Consider the following 25,072-nt stretch of genomic DNA (forward strand, 5'->3'; position numbering starts at 1 on the left):
TATAGGGGAAGTCATTTGGCCTAATGGTTAGAGAGTCGGACTCGTAATCGAAAGGTTGCGAGTTCGAGCCCCCGGCCGGCAGGAATTGTAGGTGGGGGGAGGGAATGTCCAGCGCTCTCTCCACCCTCAATACCACGACTGAGGTGCCCTTGAGCAAGGCACCGAACCCCCAACTGCTCCCCGCCGCAGCATGGCTGCCCACTGCTCCGGGTGTGTGTTCACGGTGTGTGTGTGTGTGTGTGTGTGTGTGTGTGTGTGTTCAATATTCACTGCTGTGTGTGTGTGCACTTGGATGGGTTAAACGCAGAGCACCAATTTCGAGTATGGGTCACCATACTTGACAATACGTCACGACTTTACTTTACTTTACTTTTTATATAGTGGGATGAGTGCGTTACTACAGGTGGTTTGTATAGCCCACTCACCTGTGTGTAGCACACTCAGAATTGCACTTAGGAAAAGTTGTCAACTGTATTAATGAGTTGGGTGAGTGGGGGGTCAGAGGGGGACAGGGAGATTGGAGTTAAGAGCTCTCACAATCTGGGAAAAAAAGCTGTTGAGCAATCTGGCAATCTGTCCCGCCATGGCCTCCCGAATCCCCGGATCCGCCATGGTCTCCCGAGTCCCCTGACCCGCCATGGCCTCCCGAGTCCCCTGTCTGGCCATGGCCTCCGGAGTCCCCTGTCCCGCCATGGCCTCCTGTGTCTCCCGTTCCGCCATGGCTCCCGGAACGGGCCCCCGGTCTGGAGGAAGGTAGCCCTGCCCCTTGATCCCTGGAGGCCTCCAGAGCGCCCACCCCCCCCTCCCCATTAGATGGAATAGGGCGTGAGGACACGCCTTCCGGAGGGGGGCGTTATGTCAGTCCTGTGTCTTGTTTTCCCCTCCTCTCGTGTCTCTATTTGACCTTCCTCGTTCCTGTGATCATTAGCTAATTAGTCCCGAGCCCCGTTTGATTAGTCCTCACCTGTTCCTCGTTGATTTCCCCATGTATATAAGCCCTGTGTTTCCCTGCCTCTGTGTCCGGTCTGAAGTTCAGACTCTGAACGTCATTAATGTTCGTCTCTCCCCAAGCTCCTCGTCTGTATGTGGATCTCAATAAAGATTACTAATTGGAATCTCCTTGTCTCCGCGCTCCTTGTGCCCGAGAGGGTTCTGACAGACGGTAGGACATTTACAGTGTTACAAAATATTTATATTTCATATACATGCTGTTCTTTTGAACTTTCTATTCTTCAAAGAACCCACAAAAAAAGAGTTTTCAACATCCTTGATTTCTGAAGGATCATGCGAAACTGGAGTAATGATGCTGAAAATCCAGCTTTGCATCACAGAAATACATTACATATTAAAATAGATTAATATAGAAAATAGAAATTGCAATAATATTTCACAATATTACTGTTTTTATTGTATTTTGATCAAATAAATATCCCTGGTGAGCTTAAGATACTTAATTAGTTTTTTTTTCATAATATCACAGTTTAAACGGAGTATGTTTTACATTTCAGAATTTCATGTTAAATTCAATGTTACTTGTGTAACATTTCAAGCAATTTATCAGAGAAAATAAACTTTTGTGTGTGTGTGTTTGTTTTGGATTGAACTTTTCTGCTGAAAAATGGATAATTTATTAAGAAATATTTCAGGTGTTTCTTCAATTTTCCATTATCTAATTGAAATATTTCAAATAGTTTTAATTGGTAACTTGTGAATATTTTCCTGTCTCCTCAATGTCAACTTCGATTCTGTTAGTCTTCATCATCTTCCAAGAATTGCTTTTTTTGTTGTTGTTGAGGGAAATCAACGGCACAATTAACAAGTAACTGATTTAAAGAATTCTGTGATGAAGTTTAGTTGGTTTGTCTCCCTTTTGATAAAATGACAGAAATCCAAATAAAATCAACATTTTAAAAGGTCAAATAATATCAAAGTAAACATCAAGTTGACCCACTCATGTAAAAAAAAAAAAAAAAAAAACTATCTGCAATGGCTAACTTTAGCTCTTTATTTGCATCCTCTTAGGAATCCTGTCATAAGATACCAGTTGAAGTGTTTGAGCTTGATCACAACATATTTCTGAAACACAAGCATATTCAATTTATAGCTACAGTAGTGAAAGGTACTGCATAACTTATCTCTGGAATGATGTTTAACCAGATCTGAACAATAAAAGACAATCAGATGAAAACTCAGGAGAAATATGATATTTTCTCATTATATACATGTATGCTTTAATAATACAACAATAGTACAACTCAAAAAAATATTTATCATCATGTATTAGGAAAAACATTCTTCTTTAAAAATATTCTTATTATTTTGGTAATTAGATAAGAGCCTTGTCACATCATTGGGGTGAATAGCAATCAATGCAATTAATAAACCCCAAAGTCTATTATCAGACAGAAGTCCACCACCATAAACTGTTTTATGCACTTCAAATGGGCTGAGTCCAAATCAAAGCCATGGGAAAGTTTTGGAATAGGCAAGTATATTTGCCGTCTCTCTCATAACTTCACTTCATTATTGCTAAATGTGGTTTCAGCGGAGCCATTTGCCTGTAAAACAAACATTTTGTTTATTTGGTAAACGCATTATATCATTCAGAATATTGAAAAATAGAGTAGAGCGAGTCTTACCCTTAGTGACACCAAAGCAGCGTTCACAGTGAATGGCACGACGGTACACCCACAAACTGTCCCCTGCCTTCAGGTGTCCCAGAGAAACATTACACACCCCACACTAAAAATAAAAAATGAAATAATAATGAATAATATATTATTATAATTATTTATTATTTATGTATACATATATTTATTATGTATATATAAATACATACATGTATATATTTCAGAAGTTTTATATATTTATTTATAATATAAATGATATGAATATAAATATAGACATGTAAATACATGTATTTATATATTTATACAGAACACACATATATTATGCAAACAAAAACTTTTATTGTGGATGTGATTAATTATTTGACAGCACTAATTATAATACATTAATAACACCACCAAAAAGCTTAATTACAAGATTTATACTGCACTCATGTCATTTTCATAAATACTGATTTAATAAAAAAAAATACTACACATTTGTAAAGCGCTTAAAATGAACTAACCTTGAAACAACTTGCGTGACAGTTGATATTCATGTCATCCAGGACAATCTTTTCATCCGTGTACATGTTTTTATGGCAGACTGTGCAAATGTCCTTCCCACTTACTACCCTGCAACAAAGTGATACGCATTTCACGTGTGCGCTAAATATCACATCAAGCATAATTAAATATTCATTCTTTCTGCTTCCATACCTTTCCGGTGATGTGTACACAGTCGTGGTGGTTTTTGATGTGAGTGTGTCAGAGAGGTAATCAGCAGGCCTGTAGACAATATGACAGTACGTATACAAACCTGGTCAAATGTAATTCTTGGATATCTGAATATGTCGATGTGGATACTGAACCTGCTCTCGGTGTATGATGTCCTGGTGTAAGAAGGACTTGTGACTGTACTCCACTCATCTCTATATGCATTTAAAAAAAAAAAAGATAAATAAGTGTAAAGATAAAGATAAAGATGCTTGAGAATAAGAAACACCGTCCTACCTCTCATTTGTTGAATACACGGTTCTGATGGATTGGGAGACGGATACATCCTCGCGACTGTAGGAACGATAAAAGGCCATGATAGAATAAACACTGCTGCAGTGAGAGTGAAGCTCTAATGGAAAGTCGTGAGCTTTAAGTATGAATGTGCACCTGCTTTTGTGAGTTTAGCCTGTCAGTAGTAAGACTGGTTAAACTACTTTAAGGCCGAAGCAAATGTCAAACTCACCACAAATGGGTTCACACCTTATAAATATGTAAATGTCACATACCTGCTGTCAGTTTTTGTGTTGGCTGACTTGATTGACGCAGGTATGAGAGTATCAAACAGCTGATCCTCAGTGCTGAAGAAAAGCATAGTCAGTGATGTTCTTTATCTGAAAAGCATTTGACGGGTGTGGAACTACTTGGAAATATTTGTCAGGTTCTTACCTCTTTGTGGATCGAACAGAATATGATGTTGTTTTAGTTGGCGAAACATCCTCCTTGCTGTAGGTTTTGATGCTAGAATTTAACATGTTAAGAGGTTAATAATAGCAGCCTTATTATTTCAGGCTAGTCAGCAAATTGTAAGCTGTGGTTACTGTACCTTGTAGTGGTCTTGACAGGTGAAGTTGGTCTAGAAAAAAAAAAAAAATAGGTTTTAGGTCAATACACTCAAAATACAACAAAAATATAGAAACGTAATATAGCTAAAACATCAGCAACCGTATTAAGAGATTTTGTGTAGGATAGATTTTACTACAGTGGTTTAGGACAAAAATATCATCATTATATAATAAAAAATATTTTAATTATTATGTTTTAATAATGTTTTGTCTTGTTTTAAAGTGCACTTATTTTAATGTGTTGACTAGCATGCATGTAAAATATGTGATTATAATTAACTGTAGTTTTTTTAAATTAAATATAACTTTTAAAGTTGATATATTTTAAAGGGAAAAAAACACAGTTTCCTAATTACAAATGTATCTGAATACATGACATACACGTTTCAATAGAAATTAAGTATACATAAAAAAGACATGTTTTAGTTTAGTATAAATAAAGTCTGTACTTTCATTATAATGATGAAACTACATTTAAATATGTACTTTAGTCCTCTGTAAGTGGGTCAAGTTCAACTCATTGCATTTAATTTAAATGCAAACTATAATACAATTTAATTTAATTGCAATTAACATGCAATTAAGTGTCTGAAAACATTACATTCAGTTCACAATCAAGTATGTTCTTTTAAAAGTAAAAATGCTAAAGTATAGTTTTTCACAAGGGATTCATTTGTCAAAATCCTCAGATGTTTGATAAAAGACATAGCTCATTTATTTATCTATTCTATCAATGCATGATTATACGGTTTGCTGCATTTTAGCTGCATAATTTTTTCCCTGTTATGCGTGAACAATCAGAATAGATGTCAGACATGGAAGTCATTTGTAGGTCGTGACCCTTGGGTTGAGAAGCACTGATCTATGACACTCACACATCACTGATGTCCTTTGAAGACTTCACAGTAACCACTTCAGTGTTGTAGTCACTTTAGAGACACAAAACAAGTGCAGTGAGCAATAATTCAGTCTCTAAATACAGAGGGGGTTTCTTTTTTTTCAATAAAATCTAGAATTGTTCACCTCTTTGTGCTGTAGGATGTTGTTTCAATTGGTGAAACATCATTCTTGGTGTAGGACTTGATGCTGTAAATGAAATAGATTAAAAGGCATTAGTACCTGCATTTTTTCCAGGTTAGTCAGCCATCTACAGCTGTGTTTTTTTATGGTTATTCAAGGCTGTGGTTACTGTACCTTGTAGTGGTCTTGACAGGTGAAGTTTGTCTAGACAAAAAGAATTATGTTCATTGTTAATATATGCACACAAACAGATTATGAAATCATATCACTTTACACATATTTTAAATGCACATCAAGCTTTCACAATGCAGAATACCAAAATAGTTAGTTTGAAAGCACACAGAAATGTCCTTAAAACAAAATACTGAAATTCATTAACATGAACTGTATTGGCCCAACAACATAAAAAAAAAAATTAACATTACATAAGCTGAATAAAACAAATGTTTTTGTTTACTAAATATAATCAACAAAATGTATGGCATAACTTTAAAAGTTGCATCTATTCAATTTATGCATGCATATATGGTAAGTTGCCTGGAATATTGCTATTTAGCATTTTCCCCTGCTGTCTGTGACTGTCAAAACAGACATGCAAGTCATAGGTCGTGACCCTTGGTTTGAGAAGCACTGATCTATGACACTCACACATCACTGATGTCCTTTGAAGACTTCACAGTTACCACTTCAGTCTTGTAGTCACTTTAGAGACACAAAACAAGTGCAGTGAGCAACGATTCGGTCTCTAAATACAGGTTAATTTCATTGCATGGCATTATATTTTGCAATATGAATTGTGATGTGGACAATCTCTTAAGTGTCCACCTCTTTGTGCTGTAGGATGTGGTTTTAGTTGGTGAAACATCCTCCTTGGTGTAGGACTTGATGCTGTAAATGAAATAGGTTAGAGGTTAATAAAAGGTATAACCATATTTTTTCAGGTTAGTCAACAATCTGCAGCTGTATTCTTTCTGGTTAGTCAGCAAGGCTGTGGTTACCTTGTAGTGGTCTTGGCAGGCAAAGTTGGTCTAGACAAACAGAATTACAGGTTCAGTGTTAATATACATACACCATTCAAACAAACAAACACAAAAAAATGGTATCTGAATTATGAGATCATATCAGATTACACAGATTTTTCATTGCACTTTAAGCAGAGACATGACAAGGTATCCCAATAGTTTATTGTTCGAAAGCACACAGAAATGTCCTTAAAATTACCACAATATGAAAAAGTTATTAACGTTAAATGAGCTGAATAGGAAAACTGATTTCTACATGTAAACAAAAAATATATGGGAATAGGTTTTTGCAATTTTATTCGTGCATGGATATATGTTTGCATTTGTCTTTTTTATAGTATTTTTTTTATTTGTTTTTCACAAGGGATTCATTTGTAACATTTATAAAACAACTGAGGATTTTGACAAAAGACATAGCTGATTTATTTACCTATTCTATCAATGCATGATTATATGGTTTGCTGCATTTTTAGCGGCATAATTTTTTCCCCGTTATGCGTGAACAATCAGAATAGATGTCAGACATGCAAGTCATTTGTAGGTCGTGACCCTTGGGTTGAGAAGCACTGATCTATGACACTCACACATCACTGATGTCCTTTGAAGACTTCACAGTAACCACTTCAGTCTTGTAGTCACTTTAGAGACACAAAACAAGTGCAGTGAGCAACGATTCGGTCTCTAAATGCAAGTTCATTTCATTGCATGGCATTATATTTTGCAATAAGAATTGTGATGTGGACAATCTCTTAAGTGTCCACCTCTTTGTGCTGTAGGATGTGGTTTTAGTTGGTGAAACATCCTCCTTGGTGTAGGACTTGATGCTGTAAATGAAATAGGTTAGAGGTTAATAAAAGGTAGAACCACATTTTTTTCAGGTTAGTCAACAATCTGCAGCTGTATTCTTTCTGGTTAGTCAGCAAGGCTGTGGTTACCTTGTAGTGGTCTTGGCAGGCAAAGTTGGTCTAGACAAACAGAATTACAGGTTCAGTGTTAATATACATACACCATTAAAACAAACAAACACAAAAAAACACTGAGAAACACTGTTCTATGAAACTCACACATCACTGATGTCCTTTGATGTCTTCACAGTAACCACTTCAGTCTTAACGCCACTTTAGAGACACAAAACAAGTTCATTATTTTCTACAATAAATACTAGATTTTTACTATCAGTTGTGGAACTAGAATCTTATAGCATGCGGAGGTTGATATTGTGAAGCAAAGAATCTTTCTTAACGTTTTGTGGATTTTAAGATGTTAGTTTAGTTTATAGTAGTGTTGTCAAACGATTAATCGCGATTAATTACATCCAAAATACGTTTTTGTTTACATAATATATGTGTGTACTGTGTATATTTATGTATGTATAAATACACACACATGCATGTATATATTTAAGAAAAATGTTATGTTTTTATATTAAATACATAATATAAATTATATGAATATATACACATGTAAATATTTTCCAAATATATACTGTAAGTGTGTGTATTTATATATACACATAATAAATATACACAGTACACACACATATATTATGTAAACAAACACTTTTATTTTGGATGCGATTAATCGCGATTAATCGTTTGACAGCACTAGTTTATAAATATGCAAATACCACATACCTGCTGTTAGGTTTAGTGTTGGCTGATTTGATTGATGTTGGTATTAGGGTATCAAACAGTTGATCCTCAGTGCTGAAGAAAAGCATTCAGTCAGTGATGTTCTTTGTTTTATGATCACTGAAAAGCATTTACTTCTAATTATCTGTCAGATTCTCACCTCTTTGTGGATTGGACAGAATATGATGCTGTTTTAGTTGGTGAAACATCCTCTTTGGTGTAGGTTTTGATGCTAGAATTGAACATGTTAAGAGGTTAAGAGAGCAGCCACATTTGCTCAGTTTAGTCAGCAATCTAAACAAGGCTAGGCGAGTTACTGTACCTTGTGGTGGTCTTGACAGGTGAGGTTGGTCTAAAAAAAAATAATCATAGGTTTAATTTTAATACACTCCAAAAATCCAAGAATTATTAGATTAACTTCACATTTTATATAACACTCACTCACCCATCAACAGTGTCCTTTGATGATTTGACAGTAATAACCTCAGTCTTGTAACCACTTTAGGAACAGATAGCATGTGCAGTGATTAAATTTGCACATTTAAGACACAAATGAATATTAATACCATTGAATTAGATAACACAGATGACAACATATCAAACCAACACATTGAACAGTATATCTATGAGTTATCATCTACAATCAAACACATTTTACATTCATTTTGATTCAAATAAATGAATGCATATTGAGTTGATTTACCCAGAACTCTTGGTGTTTAAATCTGTCAGGTCTTTAACGGTGAGTGTTTCAGACTTGGTAGATGATTTCACCACATCCTGCCTATATAAAAGACAACAGAGTTTAGAATAGTTAAACTGCCTGTATGAACTGACCTTGACATTCATAACATGTTCCGCGATTGCAAGCAAAGATGATTATAGTGTGAAATAGTTATGACAGATTTGACATTGATATGATGTCCTTTCAGCATCTTACTTGGTAGTGGTCACAGTTGTCTCGGTTATCTTTGTACCATCTTTGATTGTTGTTGTAGAAGTAGAGCTGAAAGAGCAATCATTCAGGTTTGTAAGAATCTAGTCGTCATTCATTCAGTCAATCGGTCATTTAAGCAGGTGTGTCTAAGAGGCGTTACCTTTTCCTTGGCTCCGTTTTCACTGTTGTTTTAGTTCCTGTGGTTCTGTAGGGTTGGGTTGGGAAGATAATTGAGCTCTTAAAATGTTTTAAATTCCTACCATTTTTGGCCTCTGAACACTCTTACAAACAGGTTTTATATACAGCAAACATTGGTGAGTAATCCTATTGTAAATGTAAGTTTACGTTCTTCAACAGATTAAGTATTATTGTGCTGTATAATACTCATTTTTCAGTGCTAGAAAAGAGTGTTCATATTTTACCTGGTTTCATTCAGTTTGTCCTGGCTGCCACCGAATCTACACAGTGAAAACAATCAGTCAGATCATTTGATTTGATTTTATTACATAAACTTTCTCCAAAGAACCCATTTCCCTCTACATCAGAAATCTTGCTTCAGTAAATCATAATGATGACATAAAAGTCACCAGTTTGACATGAAATTTCAATATTATGAAATTATGAGATACCAAGTCATAATTTAGGAGACAAAAAAGCAGAAATTGTGGGAGCCAAAATCATAATTATGAAATACATTACATACAAAGTCATAATTATAAGTTAAAAAGTAGAAATTGTCATATTATGAGTTTGTCATAACTATTACTTTTGATCTCTTTTTGACTTATGTCATCATTTCAACATTTTTTATAACTGACAATTTCAATTTCACCTTAGCATCGAAGTTTTCGACTAATTATCGACTGATTTTGACTTATGTCATAATTTCAACATTTTATGTCAATTATAACATAATTCAACATAGTCATCATTCTGACTTTATATCTCATAATTATGACTTGGTATCTCAATCTTGATTTTTACCTCATTACATATCTTATAATGTATAATTGTAGCATCTCATAATTTCTTTTTTTTAAATCTTATAATTACAATTTTTAGGCCATAATTTTGATTTAACAAAATTGTTTTTTTCTTATGTGGCAGAAATGGGCTTCCATACGAGTGAGTATTGTTTTGTACTGTGTAATCTGCTGCAAATTTGGTAAGATGTTTGATCTGAGAAAGTCTCAAGGGTGTCTTCAACAGTGTTTTACCTTTTACTGAGAGCTTGGACAGAGGTACCTGATGAAGTGCTGGTTTTGCTCTCGGTTTTGCTCGTTTTATCTTGAGGGCTTCATGAAAAAAAGAGCATAAGAAACTCATATTACACTTTTTAATAGCTACATGTTGATCTACACACAAAAGTGTTTTAACGAGACTACCCACTTGACAAGGTTTTCGTTGGACTTGTAACGACTCAGAAGACTTTTGCCGAAGTTCGAATCACGTCTGTTGAGAGAAGGAAAACTAAATTCAGCTTGTCAGTTGTTTAGTCAGTCAGACACACATAAATCCCACTGACATAAATATTACAGAGGCGTGATGTTAAACAAGTCATGTCTGTCTGGTTTGCTGTTAATTGATAAATGTGTTGAATACTTACTCGACTTGTTCTTCCTCGTTCACATTTGTCTTAATCCAGCTATTGTCCTTCAGCAGGGATTTCTTTTTGCCGTCATCCACTGTTTTAGTGGCTCTAGTGCTTGAAGTTGTAACTGTTTTCAATAAAAAAAAAATCATAGGTAAATAAAATCACTTGATTATGGATGATGTATTATGAAAGCAATGCATTTTTCTCACCTGTTTGGGTTTTACTGTATGGCTTTGGAGTGAAAGACATGGTTTATGCTGTAAAATGGAATTGATACACATTATTACATTTACAGTAGATACAGTGCAGTCACTTCCAGCAAGGCTACCATCCAGAAGATGGTGCCACTAGATAAGATTATGAGTGTGTCAATGCAGCATCCAGTGCATTAAATGCATAATTTCACAAATCACGGTTAACACATTGTATTCCTAGTAGTGTTTGATGATTACCTTCCTGAATACACCCAAAACTAGTTTGTCCTGATCCCTGTACCGACACACCCTGTTCAAACACCTTCCACTGAAACCATAGCAACATTCTCATGCTTGGAAATAAACGTCAGATGTACTGAACATCACTTAGAAACATGGGAGGTTTTGCTGGATTTCTTGTAGCATAGATTAAAACGTTGATAAAAAAAAAAAAAGTTTTTGCCGATCTTCACACTTGTGTAGCTTACACTAAATACGTGTAGGAAGCTGACCTGCTAAACTCCATCTAAAACAATTTGAAACAATATTTTACTAAGTCTTTTTTAATTATTATGCATAAAGCTTCTCTGACGAACTTTTAGAGAGACTACACATTTTAATATACTGTAATACATGTTTTATATTTTTTAGAAACTATTTATTTACATTTGCATGATATTAATGCATCATATAAATATATATCTTAAATTTTAACATGCAATCTTCTAGTTTATTTAAAAGTCCACATACACGTTATGCATTAACTACCCATTTATAAAAAACAATTACAAATCAGAATAATCTCTGTGGGAATTCACAACGTTTGGCAAATCGTTGTTATAAAAAATAACTGGAAAAACCATTTTTGATGAATAGAAGCGCTATTCTAATTTTATTTTCAAAAAACTACAGTAAATGTCATGTCCTTCAATCTCACCTTGACACTGTAAACTGTTCTTTAGTAAGACTGCACTGTGTAACTACTAAATACGAAACAATGTTTAATTACAGTCATACAATACATCCATTTCACAAGAGAATACATTTAAATGAACAGGCTTTAGAATTGATCGCTAACCAAAAAACCCTTTGATTTTACAAACAAAAAGACTAAAAATATTAACCATGAAAATGACTGACATATAATTAGAACAGAAATCATAGACACACATACAGATAAAAGTCTATAACAGTCATACCTCTGTATTTCAGGTGCTCGGGACAGGATAGAGGTTAAGTGAGAATAACATACAGTTTACTGCTCTTCCCCTCTTACATATTTGCCCTGGGTAGGAAAGGCAAGACCGGTGAAAGGTGTGGCTTCATATGACACACACCAGAGCAACTGAACCTGAACTGTCAGAACAGCTATGTCAATGTTGTTTACAGTAGGGGTGTGTCTTCATGAGGTCTTTCCCTCCAGCTGATGAAAAGCGCTAAGTAATGAATGGCAGGACATCAGCAGCCAATTGTCTGTCTTAGGAAACTATATGAAAGCCGCCATAACAACCGCCACCGAAATGATACAAGATAAAACTGTTTGGGGTGTTGCTCTCAAGGTTTACAAGTTCAAATGTCCGTAATTCTGATTGTTTATTGCTTATAATATTTTGCCAGCAATTTTTGTAGTTCAGAATCAAGCACATACTGGAATTAAAACTTAATGTTTCATTCAAATAATTACTTGTTTCTTTATAATAGCGAAGTAAATAAAGTAAAACCTGGTGAAGGCTTGGCGATATGATATTATATAATGATACAACTCTGAACCTCAGAAGATGAAACCCTCCGAGCCGGAAAATATTTTTTGGTTGTTCTAAAATGAAGAGGGGTGCTGTTGCAGAAGCATGTGGCTTGTTAGGTTTGTGCTTTAATGTGGGACGGTAACGTAAAATGCAAGGTAAGCTATAGTAGGCCATGTCTGACAGAAAATATGAAGAGTATGTCTGTGGGGTGTGACACTGCGGTTCATGTTAATCACACCCTTTCTAAATAGTTTTTAAGTGTGTAATATACAAAAGACAATCAAACTTGGTGACATTCGAAGAAGCTGCTTCTTATGTTACACCAAACATGCTTTAAAATTTGAATGCAAATATTAATGTTTGCAAATACAAGGTTTGGAGTGAGTGCCCAGATTTTGGCTTTGTTTTCCTATTGTTTTCATACATGCTGAAGGTAATGACTGAAAAGTAGTTCGACCAATGGCGTGCAGGCATGCGAGTAGGCGGGTTTCTACACAACATAACACAAATACTTGCACATAATGAATGAGGACTGTAGAGGGCACATCAATTCATTAATTTAATTATTTAACATTATAAGTTAGGATTTTACTCAGTTCCATGTGTGAAATCTATTGCAAAATAAAGTGTAGATGAATGGATGCATACTCAAGCGCATTATTCTTTCAGTGGGAGCAGTTAAGACAGACAAGGAAGCACAATTAAAAGAAATTCATATCTTCTGAATCAGTCTTAAATGTGATGCATATGATTGATCTTGATTCAGTTTAGCCTAAAAGTCATAACAAACTCTTGTGTTTATGAGAACGTAGCAGACATGGCTGTTTTGTGACAGATAAAGAGATTAATTAGGTCTATATTAGGTGAATTGGCATCTTTAAATAAACTGCCTTTGAAAACCACAAGCTTTGTTATTCTTTATGAAGGTAAACTTGAAATACGTTTCACTTGTACCTTTCTGGAAGTTTCTAGTGATCCGGTAGACCTTGATTAGCTGGTTCAGGTGTGTTTAATCACGGCTGGAAAGTGGCCCTCCAGGAGCACGATTGGACAGCTCTTCTATTTACAAATGAATAACTGGATTAAATACACATAATTTATTAACAGTAAATCATAGTCGTGATTTAGATTTTGTTTGAGAGGTTTGACAAAGTGAGTCATATATATCATCAGATATTCATTAAATTTCTCAAATATTGTAGTGCTTTTATCCTTTTTGTGCCACATTTACTCTGTTCTGTTCTTTTACCAAGTTCTCTTGTAAGGTTTTGTCCCCTTGTTGTTTTGACAGACGTTTCTCACCACTAGATGGGGCAAGAAATTAAAAAGTTCATGTCTTATTTGCCTTCATGAACTTACTGCAGTGACATTTTAAAATGAAGAATTTCTCGCTGCATTAAACATTGTTTTAATTTTTTGGATACCTGTGCATATTGTGCTGTTAGAAACACATATGTAAGTGTGAAATATTTCAAATCGGAACAGTTATTTTCAATAGTGCACTGTGGGTGGATTGTCTACTAGATTATTTATGATTATATTTTAAAGGCAAAGGTTGCATGAACAATAATATAGGAATATCCACTTAAATGTATGTCCCTTCTGCATTACCATGTTTCAACAGTGAGGTATGCATTAATATTTTTATTTCAAAAGTTTCACTGTTGTTCAAAGATGACATGAAATCTGAAGTTTGCAAGGTTTAATTAAAGCTCTCTCCACAGAGGTGAGGTGACTGCTCCCACCAAGACAATTGGCAATGATATTTTTTACCAGTGAAGAGAAATATTACATCTGAGAAGAGATTGTTGAAGGTATACAGAATTTATATCAAAGTGAAATGTTGCAGATACAAAGAATATGGGTTGCAAGTCAACCCTATGTTTTAACCAGGGCCATAACCACCCTAGATAGTGAGGGGGACCCATGTGACCCTTCAGCAAACTTTCAAAAATAGTACTTATAGAAATAATATACTTTTTCTTTTAAATATATACTTTTAAGATTTGAAGTATATTACACGTGCACATTCAATAAAATTAAGTGCACTTCTTTTTCATAAGGGGACACATACCCCCGATATATAGATTTGTAGGTTATCATTCATTTATTGATTGCTTGATTGAGCGTTTGTGGTGATTTTTAATCCCTATATTTTTAATTTACCTCTCCAAGGTAAGGCAAAATAAAGGTCACTGGACTGGTGTGGTAATCCTATACCAGAAAACATGCCGTAACATAATCCATGGTAACACATTCTGACAACAAGACTAAGGTTTAGGTGTGAGCAAATGATTCAACATGAAGGGGTTTATTTTTAAATTCATCTCTGACCAACTATACATTATATTATTATTTCTGCTAGGATAATTCTGCCATCTTTTATTCATCCTTATTGTTGTTCCAAACCTGAACTGGGTCACTTTCTTTATTCCGCGGCACATAAAAGACAATATTTTGAAGAATATTGGTAATAAAACAATTTTGGTAACAAAGCAGTTTTGGTGACCACTTGAATTATACATAAAAAACAAACAAACAAATAAAACATAAATTAGTTCCCATGTAAAAAATGTGCCATTAAGCAGAGAGGACCCTGGCCTGTAAGGCCAGTATGTCCAGGTTATAAAACCTAGCAAAATGTGGACGGCGAGGCCCAGCCGGCCGCCGCACAGATCTCTGTAATAGACACACCACTAGACCATGCCCATGATGGGGGCGATACCTCTTGTGGAATGGGCTCGTACTCCGATGGGGCATTGTAGGCCCAAGGACAAGTACGCTAGCATAACGGCATCCACTATCCATCTGGAGAGCCTCTGCTTCGTAACCGGATGCCCTCTGGCGCGGTTACCGAAGCTAACAAAGAGTTGTTCAGACTTCCTAAAGGGGAAATGCTCAAAGTAGATTCTCAGGCCTCTGACCGGGCAGAGCAAGGATAACTCTCAGTCCTCATCAGAGGGAGGAAGCGCGGAGAGTGTGATGACCTGAGCTCTGAATGGAGTGGAAAGCACTTTGGGCACATAACCTTGCCTTGGTTTCAGGACGACCTTGCAGTCGTTAGTCCCAAATTCCAGGCAGGCAGGGCTAATGGAGAGCGCCTGCAGGTCTCCTACTCGCTTGACCGACGCTAGTGCTAAGAGCAGAGCAGTCTTTAACGACAGTGACCGAAGGGTAGTGGACTGTAGCGGCTCAAAGGGGCCCTCAACACCATGGGCAAGTCCCATGTAGGGACTGTGAGGGGCCGAGGTGGATTCAGCCTCTTGGCACCACTCAAGAAGCGGACAACCGAAGTGTTCCTGCCTGGCCTGCTATAGGGGCATGTGAGGCTGCTATAACTGCTATGTAGACCTTGAGTGTGGACGGGGAACGTCCTTTATCCAGCAATTCTTGCAGGAAGGACAGAACCACCGATAAGTCAGAGGTAGATGGGTTTTCACCACGGTCTAGGCACCACGTGGACAACACAAACCATTTAAGGGCATAGAGGCGTATTGTAGATGGTGCTTTAGCCTCAGAAATAGTATTTAGCACGCTCTCTGAGAAGCTCTCGGGCTCCCGTCGAGCGGTCAAAGGTGCAGGGCCCACAGATTGGGCCGAGGGTGCCAAATTGTCCTGTTCGCTTGAGACAGGAGGTCCTGTCTCAGAGGAATGGGCCACGGGGCTGCTATGAGCAGCTGAGTCAGCTCTGACACCCAAGGTTCACCAATGGTCGAAAGTCGGTTTGCCTTCGCACAGCGCCCCCAACCTGTGTTGGAGGCATCTGCTGTGACAACCTTTCTCCTGCAAACCATTCCCATGGCCATGCCCTTTTTCATCCAGTGAGGGTTTTTTCCAGGGGGCTGGGGCTGTTACCTCAGGCGTCCGTGACGCCATGCATGTGATGGAACTTGTGGTTTCAGCCAGCGCTGAATAGGTCACATGCGAAGCAGACCAAACTGTAGTGCTGGCGACGCTGCGGCCATGAGGCCCAGCATCCTTTGAAATGTCTTGAGAGGGCGAGTGGCACCGATCTCGAAGGAGGTCCCGAGTTCTCGCATGGCCAAAGCACGTTCTGGCGTGACTATGGCTCTCATTTGAGTCGAGTCGAGAACTGTTCCCAGGAACGATATTCGCTGGCTGGGAGACGGCCTGCATTTGGCGAACTTGACCCTGAGTCCCAGGCGCTCTAGGTGGCTGAGAAGGAGGGTTCTGTGCGATAAAAGTCCCACCTCTGACTGGGCCAGAATGAGCCAGTCATCGAGGTAGTTGAGAATGCAGACTCCCATCTGTCTCAGAGGAGAAAGAACGCGTCCATGCACTTCGTAAAAGTGCAGGGGGCCAGAGACAGTCCAAAGGAAAGGACCGTGTACTGATAAGTAACTCCCTTGAAGGCGAATCTCAAGAATCGTCTGTGATGGGGGGGCTATCTGGACGTGAAAGTATGCTTCTTTCAGGTCCAGAGAAAAGAACCAGTCCCCTGGCCGAATCTGCGAGAGGATCTGTTTCAGTGTGATCAGCCTGAACAACCTCTTCATGAGGGCGCACTTTAGGCGTCTGAGATCGAGGATGGGCCGGAGGCCGCCATCATTCTTGGGGATGAGGAAGTAATGGCTGTTGAAGACTGACTCGCTCTGAGCTGGAGGAACTCTTTCTATTGTTCCTTTTCCCAGCAGAATCATCACCTCTGAGCGTAGAACGTGGGCATTCTCGCTTTGCACTGAGGTGGAGACTCAAGTCTCCAAGTGGTCTACAAGGTCTTCAAGTGAATTGGAGTGAATAACCTCATTTTATTATCCCCATAACCCACTCTGACACTTCGGGGATGGCCTGCCAGGCCTCGGCCAGCGTGGCGAGGGATTGGATAAACTCACAGGGCACTCATGAGACATGGAAGAGGAAGTTTGCTGTCTTTTTGAGAAAGTTTGTGTTTTATTTTTCCCACTATAACAGTAGAGGTTGCTTGGGCACTTGTATGGGCCCTATATTCGCAACAAATACATCTCCCTCCACACCCGGTCCTGAGCGGGGTGATAAGAGGCTCCAGAGAGGTTGTTTGGGGGGTGGTCCGGCCGTGGCAGGACTTGGCCCCCTTCGCTTCCTGTTCTGCAGATCAGGAAGACGCCAGAGGCTCTGGGTCCAACGCTATCCTAGGTCGGGGGCCCTGGCGCTTAGGAAAGGGGTGGTGTCTGGCTGAACGGAATCTCCCTCGCGTCTGCTGCGTCTTGGCAGGCTGAGCCGCGGGGGACGGCAGGCTTCGCTGGCTGCGGAGTCGACATAGGCTTAGGGTGACTGGAAGCCGCTACGGAGCTGGAGCACTTGGGCAGGAAGTGTCGCATGGCTTGGGACGACTTCTGTGCTTCAGTGAAACATTTTGACCGCCAGTCCAAAGAGGCCGCTGGGAGAAATCGGGACATCAAGGAAGGGAACTTTGTCTGCATCCTTGATCTCTGTCAGCGTGAGCCACAGGTGGCGCTTGAGCACCACTAGGCTGGCCATGGACCTCCCGATCGCCTGGGCGGTGGTCTTGGTGTATAGGTCTATAGCACTTCTCAGCTCCTTGAGAGTCGCAGGATCAGGCTCAGACTTGTCCATGGAAGAGAGGAGTTTGGCCTGAAAGACCTGGAGGACAGCCATAGAGTGGAGCGCCGAAGCTGCCTGTCCAGCCAAAGTGTAGGAGCGTCCAGCAAGTGCTGCAGTGGTCCTGCACAGCTTAGACGGGTGGGCGGCCTTTGCCTTCCAGCCGATAGCAGAGAGCAGGTAGAAATGCCGCTGTTTTTTCCTCACAGGTCCTTGCAAGGAAGAAAACGGGAGGGCGTGAAGGGCGGTGTCGCTCTCTGAAAAGAAAGCTATCCGCGAGCACAGAGAGGCGAGACTGATGTTCTCGCAGTGAGAACAATCAGATCCAGCAAGCATGGCATCTGCATGGGATTTCCCCAAACAGGACACGCACTCTCTGTGGCCATCATCGGCGTGCAGGGGGGACCTGCACGAATTGCAGTAACGGCGCGACATTTGCAACAACGCCGATTGCTCTTTTAGAAAAGAATGCGTGAGCTTCACCGGAAACTGCTGCAGTGCTGATGGCACTGAGAAGGCGGCGGATTCAGCTGAGCAGAGGTTGCTGGTTCCAGCTGCGAGGCGTTTCAACGGCGAGCAGACTTCCTGGATCAGTGAGAGACGAAGTCGTCGTCGTCGCTGAAGGAGAAGACATCTGAGTTCCTATGGCGAAATGGCCGCTTATATAGTCAGATGGCTCCATATTTAACACACTGCACGAACGATTGCTTCAGTCAGAAGGAAAAAGCACACCACCCCAGAATGTCACTTATGCAATTTCAGGACTATATGATGTGTAATTCCAAAATGAAAGCCTTCCAAAAAATCTAGTAAATTTGGTTTTGTCTGTGATTTCAGATTGGTATAAAAAAGAAACTTCTGATTTCCACAGACTAGTTTCCCCTCATATTAACAGCACACTTTCTCACATTGTCACTTACACCATTTCAGGACTGTCTGATGTTGAATTCCAAAATAAGAGCCCGCCAAAACTTTTATATGCACTGTTTTATCTGCACAGTCCTAAAGTAGTGAAAATGATATTATGAGAAGGCGTACTATCAATCTGATGTGAATGTAGTCTGTAAACAAGGAGGTACTCTTTTCTACTTATCTGAATCATTAGAAAGTCCTGACATTGTGCGAGTGATATTCTGAGGTGATGTACAATCAGTCTGAAGTGAAAATGGTTTGGGGAAACAGAGTTTCCATTTTATACAAATCTAAACTGTTATACAAAACATCTTATGAGTTTTTGAAGGACTTCAACTTGTAATATTGCACTAGAAAATCCTGACATTGTGGGAGCGACACTGAGGCGTTGTACTGGTTTTCTGAAGTGAAAGTGGTCTGTCCAATCCAAATAGATACACTCTAAAAAATGCTGGGTAAAATATGGACGAATCCAGAGATTGGGCCGTTTAGACCCAGCGGTTGGGTTACTGCCCAGAAGGTTGGGTTAAACATTTAACCCAGTTGTTGGTTGAAAATAACCAAGCATGTGTTCTGTCCAATAATTACCCAGCACTGGGTTGTATTTAACCCAGCATTTGTTTTTAGAGTGTAGACAAAGCAGCTTAAATATGAGCTTTTACGGGGCTTTTATTTTGGAATTAGACATAAAATAGTCCTGGCACTGCGTGAGTGAATCTGACCAGGTGTACTCTCACTCCGAAGTGAAAGTGGTCTGTGGAAACAGGGAGTTTCATTTTATACCAATCAGAATTGACAGACAAAATACTATTTGGAGGGCTTTTATTATGTAATGTGACATCAGATCGTCTTGAAACTGGTTGAGTGACACCCTGGACAGTGGACTGTCAATCTGAATTTAAATTGTTTTGTGGAAACAGGGAGTTTCCTTTTTAGAGCTACCTAAAATCAAAGACAAAACTGGTCATATGAGTTTTTGGAGGGCTTTAATTTTGTAATGCAACATCAGATCGTCTTGAAACTGGTTGAGTGACACCCTGGGACAGTTTACTGTCAATCTGAATTGAAATTTTTCTGTAGAAACAGGAAGTTTCCTTTTTAAAGCTATCCAAAATCACAGGCAGATCGGGTAGAATATGAGATTTGGAGTGCTTTTATTATGTAATGCAACATCAGATCGTCTGGAAACTGGCTAAGTGACACACTGGGGTAGTGGACTGACTGTCAATCTTAATTGAAATTGTTCTGTGGAAACAGGGAGTTTCCTTTTTAGAGCTACCTAAAATCAAGGCCAAAACTGGTCATATATGAGATTTTGGAGGGCTTTAATTTTGTAATGCAACATCAGATCATCTTGAAACTGGTTGAGTGACACCCTGGGGCAGTGCATTGTCAATCTGAATTGAAATTGTTCTGTGGAAACAGGGAGTTTCCTTTTTAGAGTTGCCTAAAATCAAAGACAAAACTGGTCATATATGAGATTTTGGAGGGCTTTTATTTTGTAATAGAAAATCAGACAGTCCTGACATTGGGCAAATGACATTTTGGAGTGATGTACTGTTTTACTATTATAGGCAACTATCATTCCTCTCAGAAAGGCCTTATAAGCTTCCCATATTGTTCTAGGGTCCATTCCATTTGTATCGTTACATTGAAAATATGCCTCTGTCTGCTCTCTTATATAATCAACAAATTTCCCATCTAGATGGAAGGGATTAAGTTTCCATATCCACGACTGATAATTAGGTCGAGGTGTGGACATTGTAACAGTTACAGGTGCATGGTCTGATAGAGTTATAGGGCCTATATTAGATTTCTCAGCCAAACTTATCATCTGATTTGAGAAGAATATATAATCAATACGTGAAGCAGTTTGATGGGTGTAGGAATAAAATGTGTAAGCCTTAACAGTGGGATTTAAAAATCTCCATATATCAATCAGACCAAGCTCCTGACATGAAGTTTTAATAATATTAGCAATTTTAGGGGTTATGTCAACTGCTGGTGATTTATCCATATTTGGATTAAGGTAACAGTTAAAATCACCCCCAGAATTACATTGTTACAGTCTAAATACGCTATTTTATTATAAGCCTGAGCAAAGTAATCTTCGTCATATATATTTGGGGCATATATATTTGCTATCACAACCTCCTCTCCATACAGTAGACCCTTTATTATGACTGTTCTACCTTCTTTATCAGAATAGCTTGTTTGTAATTGAAATGGTAAATTTTTGTGGGGCAGTATTATTACGCCACGTTTTTTGGTAGAAAAATATGAATAATAAAGTTGGCCAACCCAGTCTCTGCCCAATTTTTGGTGTTCAAGATCATTTAAATGAGTTTCTTGTAATAAGGCCATATTAATTTTGTCCCTTTTCAAAATATTTAAGATCTTCTTCCGTTTAACAACATTGTTGACACCCTTTACATTCCAAGTACGTATCCTTATGTTGGAGTTATAAGTACTACTCATTGATAATTATATTACTAATTAGATGTGTATGTATTAATTGTTTTAAAGTGTACACACTGTAAAGAGAAAGTGAAAAGCATAACAATACATGGATAAGAAGGTAAACCACAACCGCCTGAAACACAAAAACTAAAAACAAAACCAAGAAACCTGCGTGAAAACAGAACCGAGCAGGTGTACAATAAACTCTCAACCCCAAATGGGGGATATAACAATATAGGAACACAAAAAATACCACATTTGTGTACCTCTCACATTCGTCAGCTGATCCTCTTAAAGATAGACAAAGAAACAGAAAACAGAGAGGTAACAGCGTAGGAGTCTCATGCTCATAATTTCGTGACACAAAGATATTTTCCTTGTGTGTCATAAATGAAAGTTATTCGTGTCAACAGTGCTCCAGGCCAGACAGACTAATGTTTATCACAGTCGTCCTATGCATTAATTGCAGACTGTAATAGTCCTTGCGCATTTCGTACATCAGGAGTACCTGCCAGGGGATGTTTGTTGAGTCGATTCCAAGAAGGCGTTCACTTCCGCGGTCGTAGACAGATATGTGTCCTTACCGGCTGCGTTAAACACTCTAATAGTGGCAGGGTAAATGAAGGCATATTGGGATCCTGCTTCCCGCAATCTTCGTCGGGCCTCTGCCGTCTCCGCTCTATTCTTCTGCACGCCAGCCGAGAAATCTTGAAAAAACGACACTTTTTTCCCCTCAATACAGAGGTCGCCCAAACGTCTCGCTGCTTCTAGAATCAGTCTTTTGTCTTTATAATTGTGCAGTCGGACAATCACAGGTCTCATTCTCGAATGTTCACCTTCGTTTCTCAGTGGTCCAGTACGGTGCGCTCTTTCCAGTTTGATCTGTCCACCCTTTGCGTTCATGTTCAATGTGGTCGGGATCCAAGTCTCGAAAAAAGCTATCGGGTCGCCCCCTCAGTGCCCTCTTTGAGACCAACGATTCTGATATTCTGACGCCGACTTCTGTTTTCAAGGTCTTCTAAACGTTCGAGTGCTTTTTGCAAGGATGAGTCGATAGATCCAAGGCGCGTTGAGTTGTTAACTTGATTGTCCTCGAGGTCGGATATTCTCTGCTCGGCATCTATAACTCTCTTGATCATATTGTCTATTTTGCCTGATATCTCGGCGATTGGATCGCGTATCGCCTGCAACTTCTTTTCAAGAACAATCGACACTTTTTAGACGATAGAGTTAACTGCATCTCCTGATAACGCAGCTTCGTTACTAGTAGCTGGGCCTGGGTTATCGCCATCTTGCTCGGGGATGGCGCTCTTGTTCTGGCATGTATTTCTTCTAGCTTGTTTGCTAGTCGAATCTGATTGCGACCAAAAAGCGTCGAGGGACATCCTGATCACTTTATCCTCAGATCTATGCACTTTTTAAACAATTAGGACGACTGTTTCGTAAAAGTTTCAGCTATACGGCGAGGAGCTCGGTCAGACACGTCTTGCCGCTCTCAAAACATCACGTGACCCCGTTTATGTACGTTTTTGCAGAAAAGGGATGAATGCGGTGTTTTGCTCCTAAAAAAGACGCATCTCGGAGTGGTGTACTGTTAATCAAAGGTGACACTTTTTTGTGGAAACAGGGAGTTTTCTTTTTGTGAATTTACAGATAAATATGGTTATATGCAAGTTGATGAAAGGCTTTTATTGTGTTATTTCTCATCAGTTATTTTCATATTATTTGGAAATTCTACATTTAATATTACTCAACATTTGTCAAGTCATTTCCATTTTATCAGACCGTGTTTTAAACATTTTTATTATTTAAAATGTATTTATTTATTCGTTCATTAATTCATTTATTTATTCATTATTGACAGAGAAACTGGGTTAATAAATGAATGCCAGAGATCGCTTTTCCTTTGATCTGAGTTTTTACTCGCTATTACCACAACGCCTAGTATATGCGCGCAGCACTAAATAACGTGGCAGCTAGAATGACCGTGTTTTTCAAAGTGGAGGCTGGCCTGACTGCAGTCTCTGCCAAAAGGTGGGCTATTTGCACTAAGTGTAAATAGACACTCCGTTTACATTATCAAAGAACATTATCATTGACTTAGCCAGAATTTAAGCACTCTCAAAAACTCCCATTAATCACTGAAGTTGCTTACATTGTGAAATTAATATCTTGCTTATATCATAGGCACTTCTGGGATTAGTTGTTTCTGATGAGAGAAATCGGCAGAGAGCAGAATTTATTTATGAAGCGCGCGCACTAAACAAAACAGCTGTTTCAGCGATGACTCATCTGGACGCCTCTTATTGGTCATTGTACTCATAAACTCAACAGAATCATGTGTGATTGGTTATAATGCGCAGTGCTGTAGAAAAACGCTGCTGTCTCTGGCTCCGTGCCAGCCAGCGAAATTGAGCGAATTAGCAGTTGACGATAATCCACACTGAATGATCTAATCACACCGGTGTGATCGTTTATTAAATATAAAAAATATTATTCGGCTATTTTTTATTTTTTGTCTTTTGGAAGCTGCATTCAAAATCCACTTGCCTCAAAAATCTGAGGGGGCACGGTTGAAATCGCGTTCTGGGAGTAGCGGTATTTCGGCTGGGCCCCCTTCTGGTCCAGTGCCCAGTAGGCCCGTGCGTTAATCCGTCCCTGAATGTATTCTGGATTGGGCTGTGACTCAAATTCAAATTGAGAAGAAACGAAAGCTGAAGCATCCAAACCTGCATCTGACGCGTTGTACTCGGCCGCTCCTTTACTACAGCGGGCGCGTTTCAAAATCTAGCGAGTCTACTTGCAAGACAGCACTCTAGGCGCGTTCAGAATCGTCGCTCGGGCGCCCAAATAGTGGCTAGGTAGGCCGCGCACTGCGTTTTGAGTCACAGCCGGCGTGTGCTACGGATGGGAATGTATCCCAGCATGCTTGACAGTCAGCGACATGAACAGGGAAGGATGATGAAGCTAAGATGGCAGCGCTACTAGGGGTGCTGTCTTTACAGGGTCAAGAAAAACAGCAGGAACAAACGTCAGCTCGCGCTTTTGACTGATTTCACTAAAGGCAGCTGGATCGCCTGCAATCGAGGAAATAACGGTTGTTTTTTGATCCGAGCGAAGGAAAGAAGGGACGCGTATTTCGCAGCAGAGCGGCTAACAGTAAACGTCGTTTTAATTGGAGATAACGTACTCGGATGTAATTCGCCGGGCGTTTTTGCGGCTTTGCGGAGCGGATTTATGGGGGATGCTTGGCACTTTTAGCTCTGTTGACTGACATTGTAATCTAATATATGCGTTGTTCCCCTAAACGATGATGTGTGCTGCTGCGGCAGCGGGTGCCGGTGGCAGCGGGATTCCGTCCTCCTCATCCCACTCCATGGGGCTGGGTGTCAGGGTCATTCCCGGAGCTGGAAACGATTTCGCATCGATCGGATCAGGGATGGGCTCCTGTCCTGTTGTGGGGGCCCGCTCGGATTGTCGGAGCCGCTACCAGCTTCTTCTCTCAGGGCGAGCACTGGCGGAGCGGTACCGGAGGATTTACACCACCGCGATCAACGACAAAGAGCAGGGGCTCAACCTCGGCAGGTGGGTCTGATTTACCGGCTCATTGTGGGACGACAGACCGGCGTACTGCTGGACGTGTTTGTAAACAAAACCCATTGGGTTAGACGTGAGCTCGTTTGAGCCCAAACAGCAGTAACTTAGCACTTAGCATGCGGCTAACTTCCTTAGCGAGCGCAGCTAAAACACTCGTTTCATCTCATGCAGGT

General features: G+C 39.4%; 2 protein-coding genes across 21 annotated transcripts in view; one reads left to right on the forward strand and one right to left on the reverse strand.

Annotated features, from left to right (window-relative positions):
• Positions 1-1,467: 1,467 nt before the first annotated feature.
• LOC306875970 (uncharacterized protein) lies at positions 1,468-24,070 on the reverse strand. 8 transcript variants are annotated; one of them, XM_079426824.1, is made up of 35 exons: positions 23,853-24,039; positions 13,326-13,430; positions 11,826-11,911; positions 11,564-11,609; positions 10,642-10,689; positions 10,445-10,556; positions 10,228-10,290; positions 10,056-10,133; positions 9,261-9,296; positions 8,999-9,043; positions 8,842-8,907; positions 8,605-8,685; positions 8,347-8,400; positions 8,224-8,253; positions 8,062-8,133; positions 7,905-7,976; positions 7,335-7,388; positions 7,206-7,235; positions 7,032-7,094; positions 6,855-6,908; positions 6,247-6,276; positions 6,074-6,136; positions 5,897-5,950; positions 5,423-5,452; positions 5,252-5,314; positions 5,104-5,157; positions 4,210-4,239; positions 4,053-4,124; positions 3,893-3,964; positions 3,621-3,677; positions 3,479-3,538; positions 3,327-3,395; positions 3,134-3,242; positions 2,640-2,742; positions 1,468-2,558 (listed from the first exon to the last, which is right to left on the reverse strand). In XM_079426824.1, exons 5-35 carry the CDS (start codon positions 10,679-10,681, stop codon positions 2,542-2,544), a joined length of 1,833 nt encoding a protein of 610 aa, XP_079282950.1. In that variant the 5' UTR covers positions 10,682-10,689; positions 11,564-11,609; positions 11,826-11,911; positions 13,326-13,430; positions 23,853-24,039; the 3' UTR covers positions 1,468-2,541. The 8 variants fall into 8 exon arrangements, with proteins under 8 accessions (XP_079282950.1, XP_079282945.1, XP_079282948.1 ...); XM_079426819.1 differs by lacking the exon at positions 11,564-11,609 and having other exon boundaries at positions 23,853-24,065; XM_079426822.1 differs by lacking the exons at positions 11,564-11,609; positions 11,826-11,911 and having other exon boundaries at positions 24,032-24,070.
• The window catches only part of LOC306875968 (E3 ubiquitin-protein ligase MYCBP2-like), a 108,966-nt gene continuing 107,917 nt past the window's right edge, over positions 24,024-25,072 (forward strand). For all 13 annotated transcript variants that reach the window (XM_079426804.1, XM_079426809.1, XM_079426814.1 and 10 more), the window contains exon 1: positions 24,024-24,887. In XM_079426804.1, the coding sequence (XP_079282930.1) occupies positions 24,613-24,887 (275 nt within the window). In that variant the 5' untranslated portion in view covers positions 24,024-24,612. The remainder of the gene's footprint in view (positions 24,888-25,072) is intronic.

The sequence above is a fragment of the Barbus barbus genome (genome assembly GCF_936440315.1).
Source record: "Barbus barbus genome assembly, chromosome: 10".
Taxonomy (NCBI): domain Eukaryota; kingdom Metazoa; phylum Chordata; class Actinopteri; order Cypriniformes; family Cyprinidae; genus Barbus; species Barbus barbus.

Coding starts and splice junctions, on each gene's coding strand:
- LOC306875970 (XM_079426822.1), bottom strand. CDS start 10,681: ATGTCTTTCACTCCAAAGCCATACAGTAAAACCCAAACAG. Junction 8,908..8,998: donor AAAACGGAGCCAAGGAAAAG/GTAACGCCTCTT, acceptor TTGCTCTTTCAG/CTCTACTTCTACAACAACAA. Junction 7,095..7,205: donor CCTGCCAAGACCACTACAAG/GTAACCACAGCC, acceptor TTTCATTTACAG/CATCAAGTCCTACACCAAGG.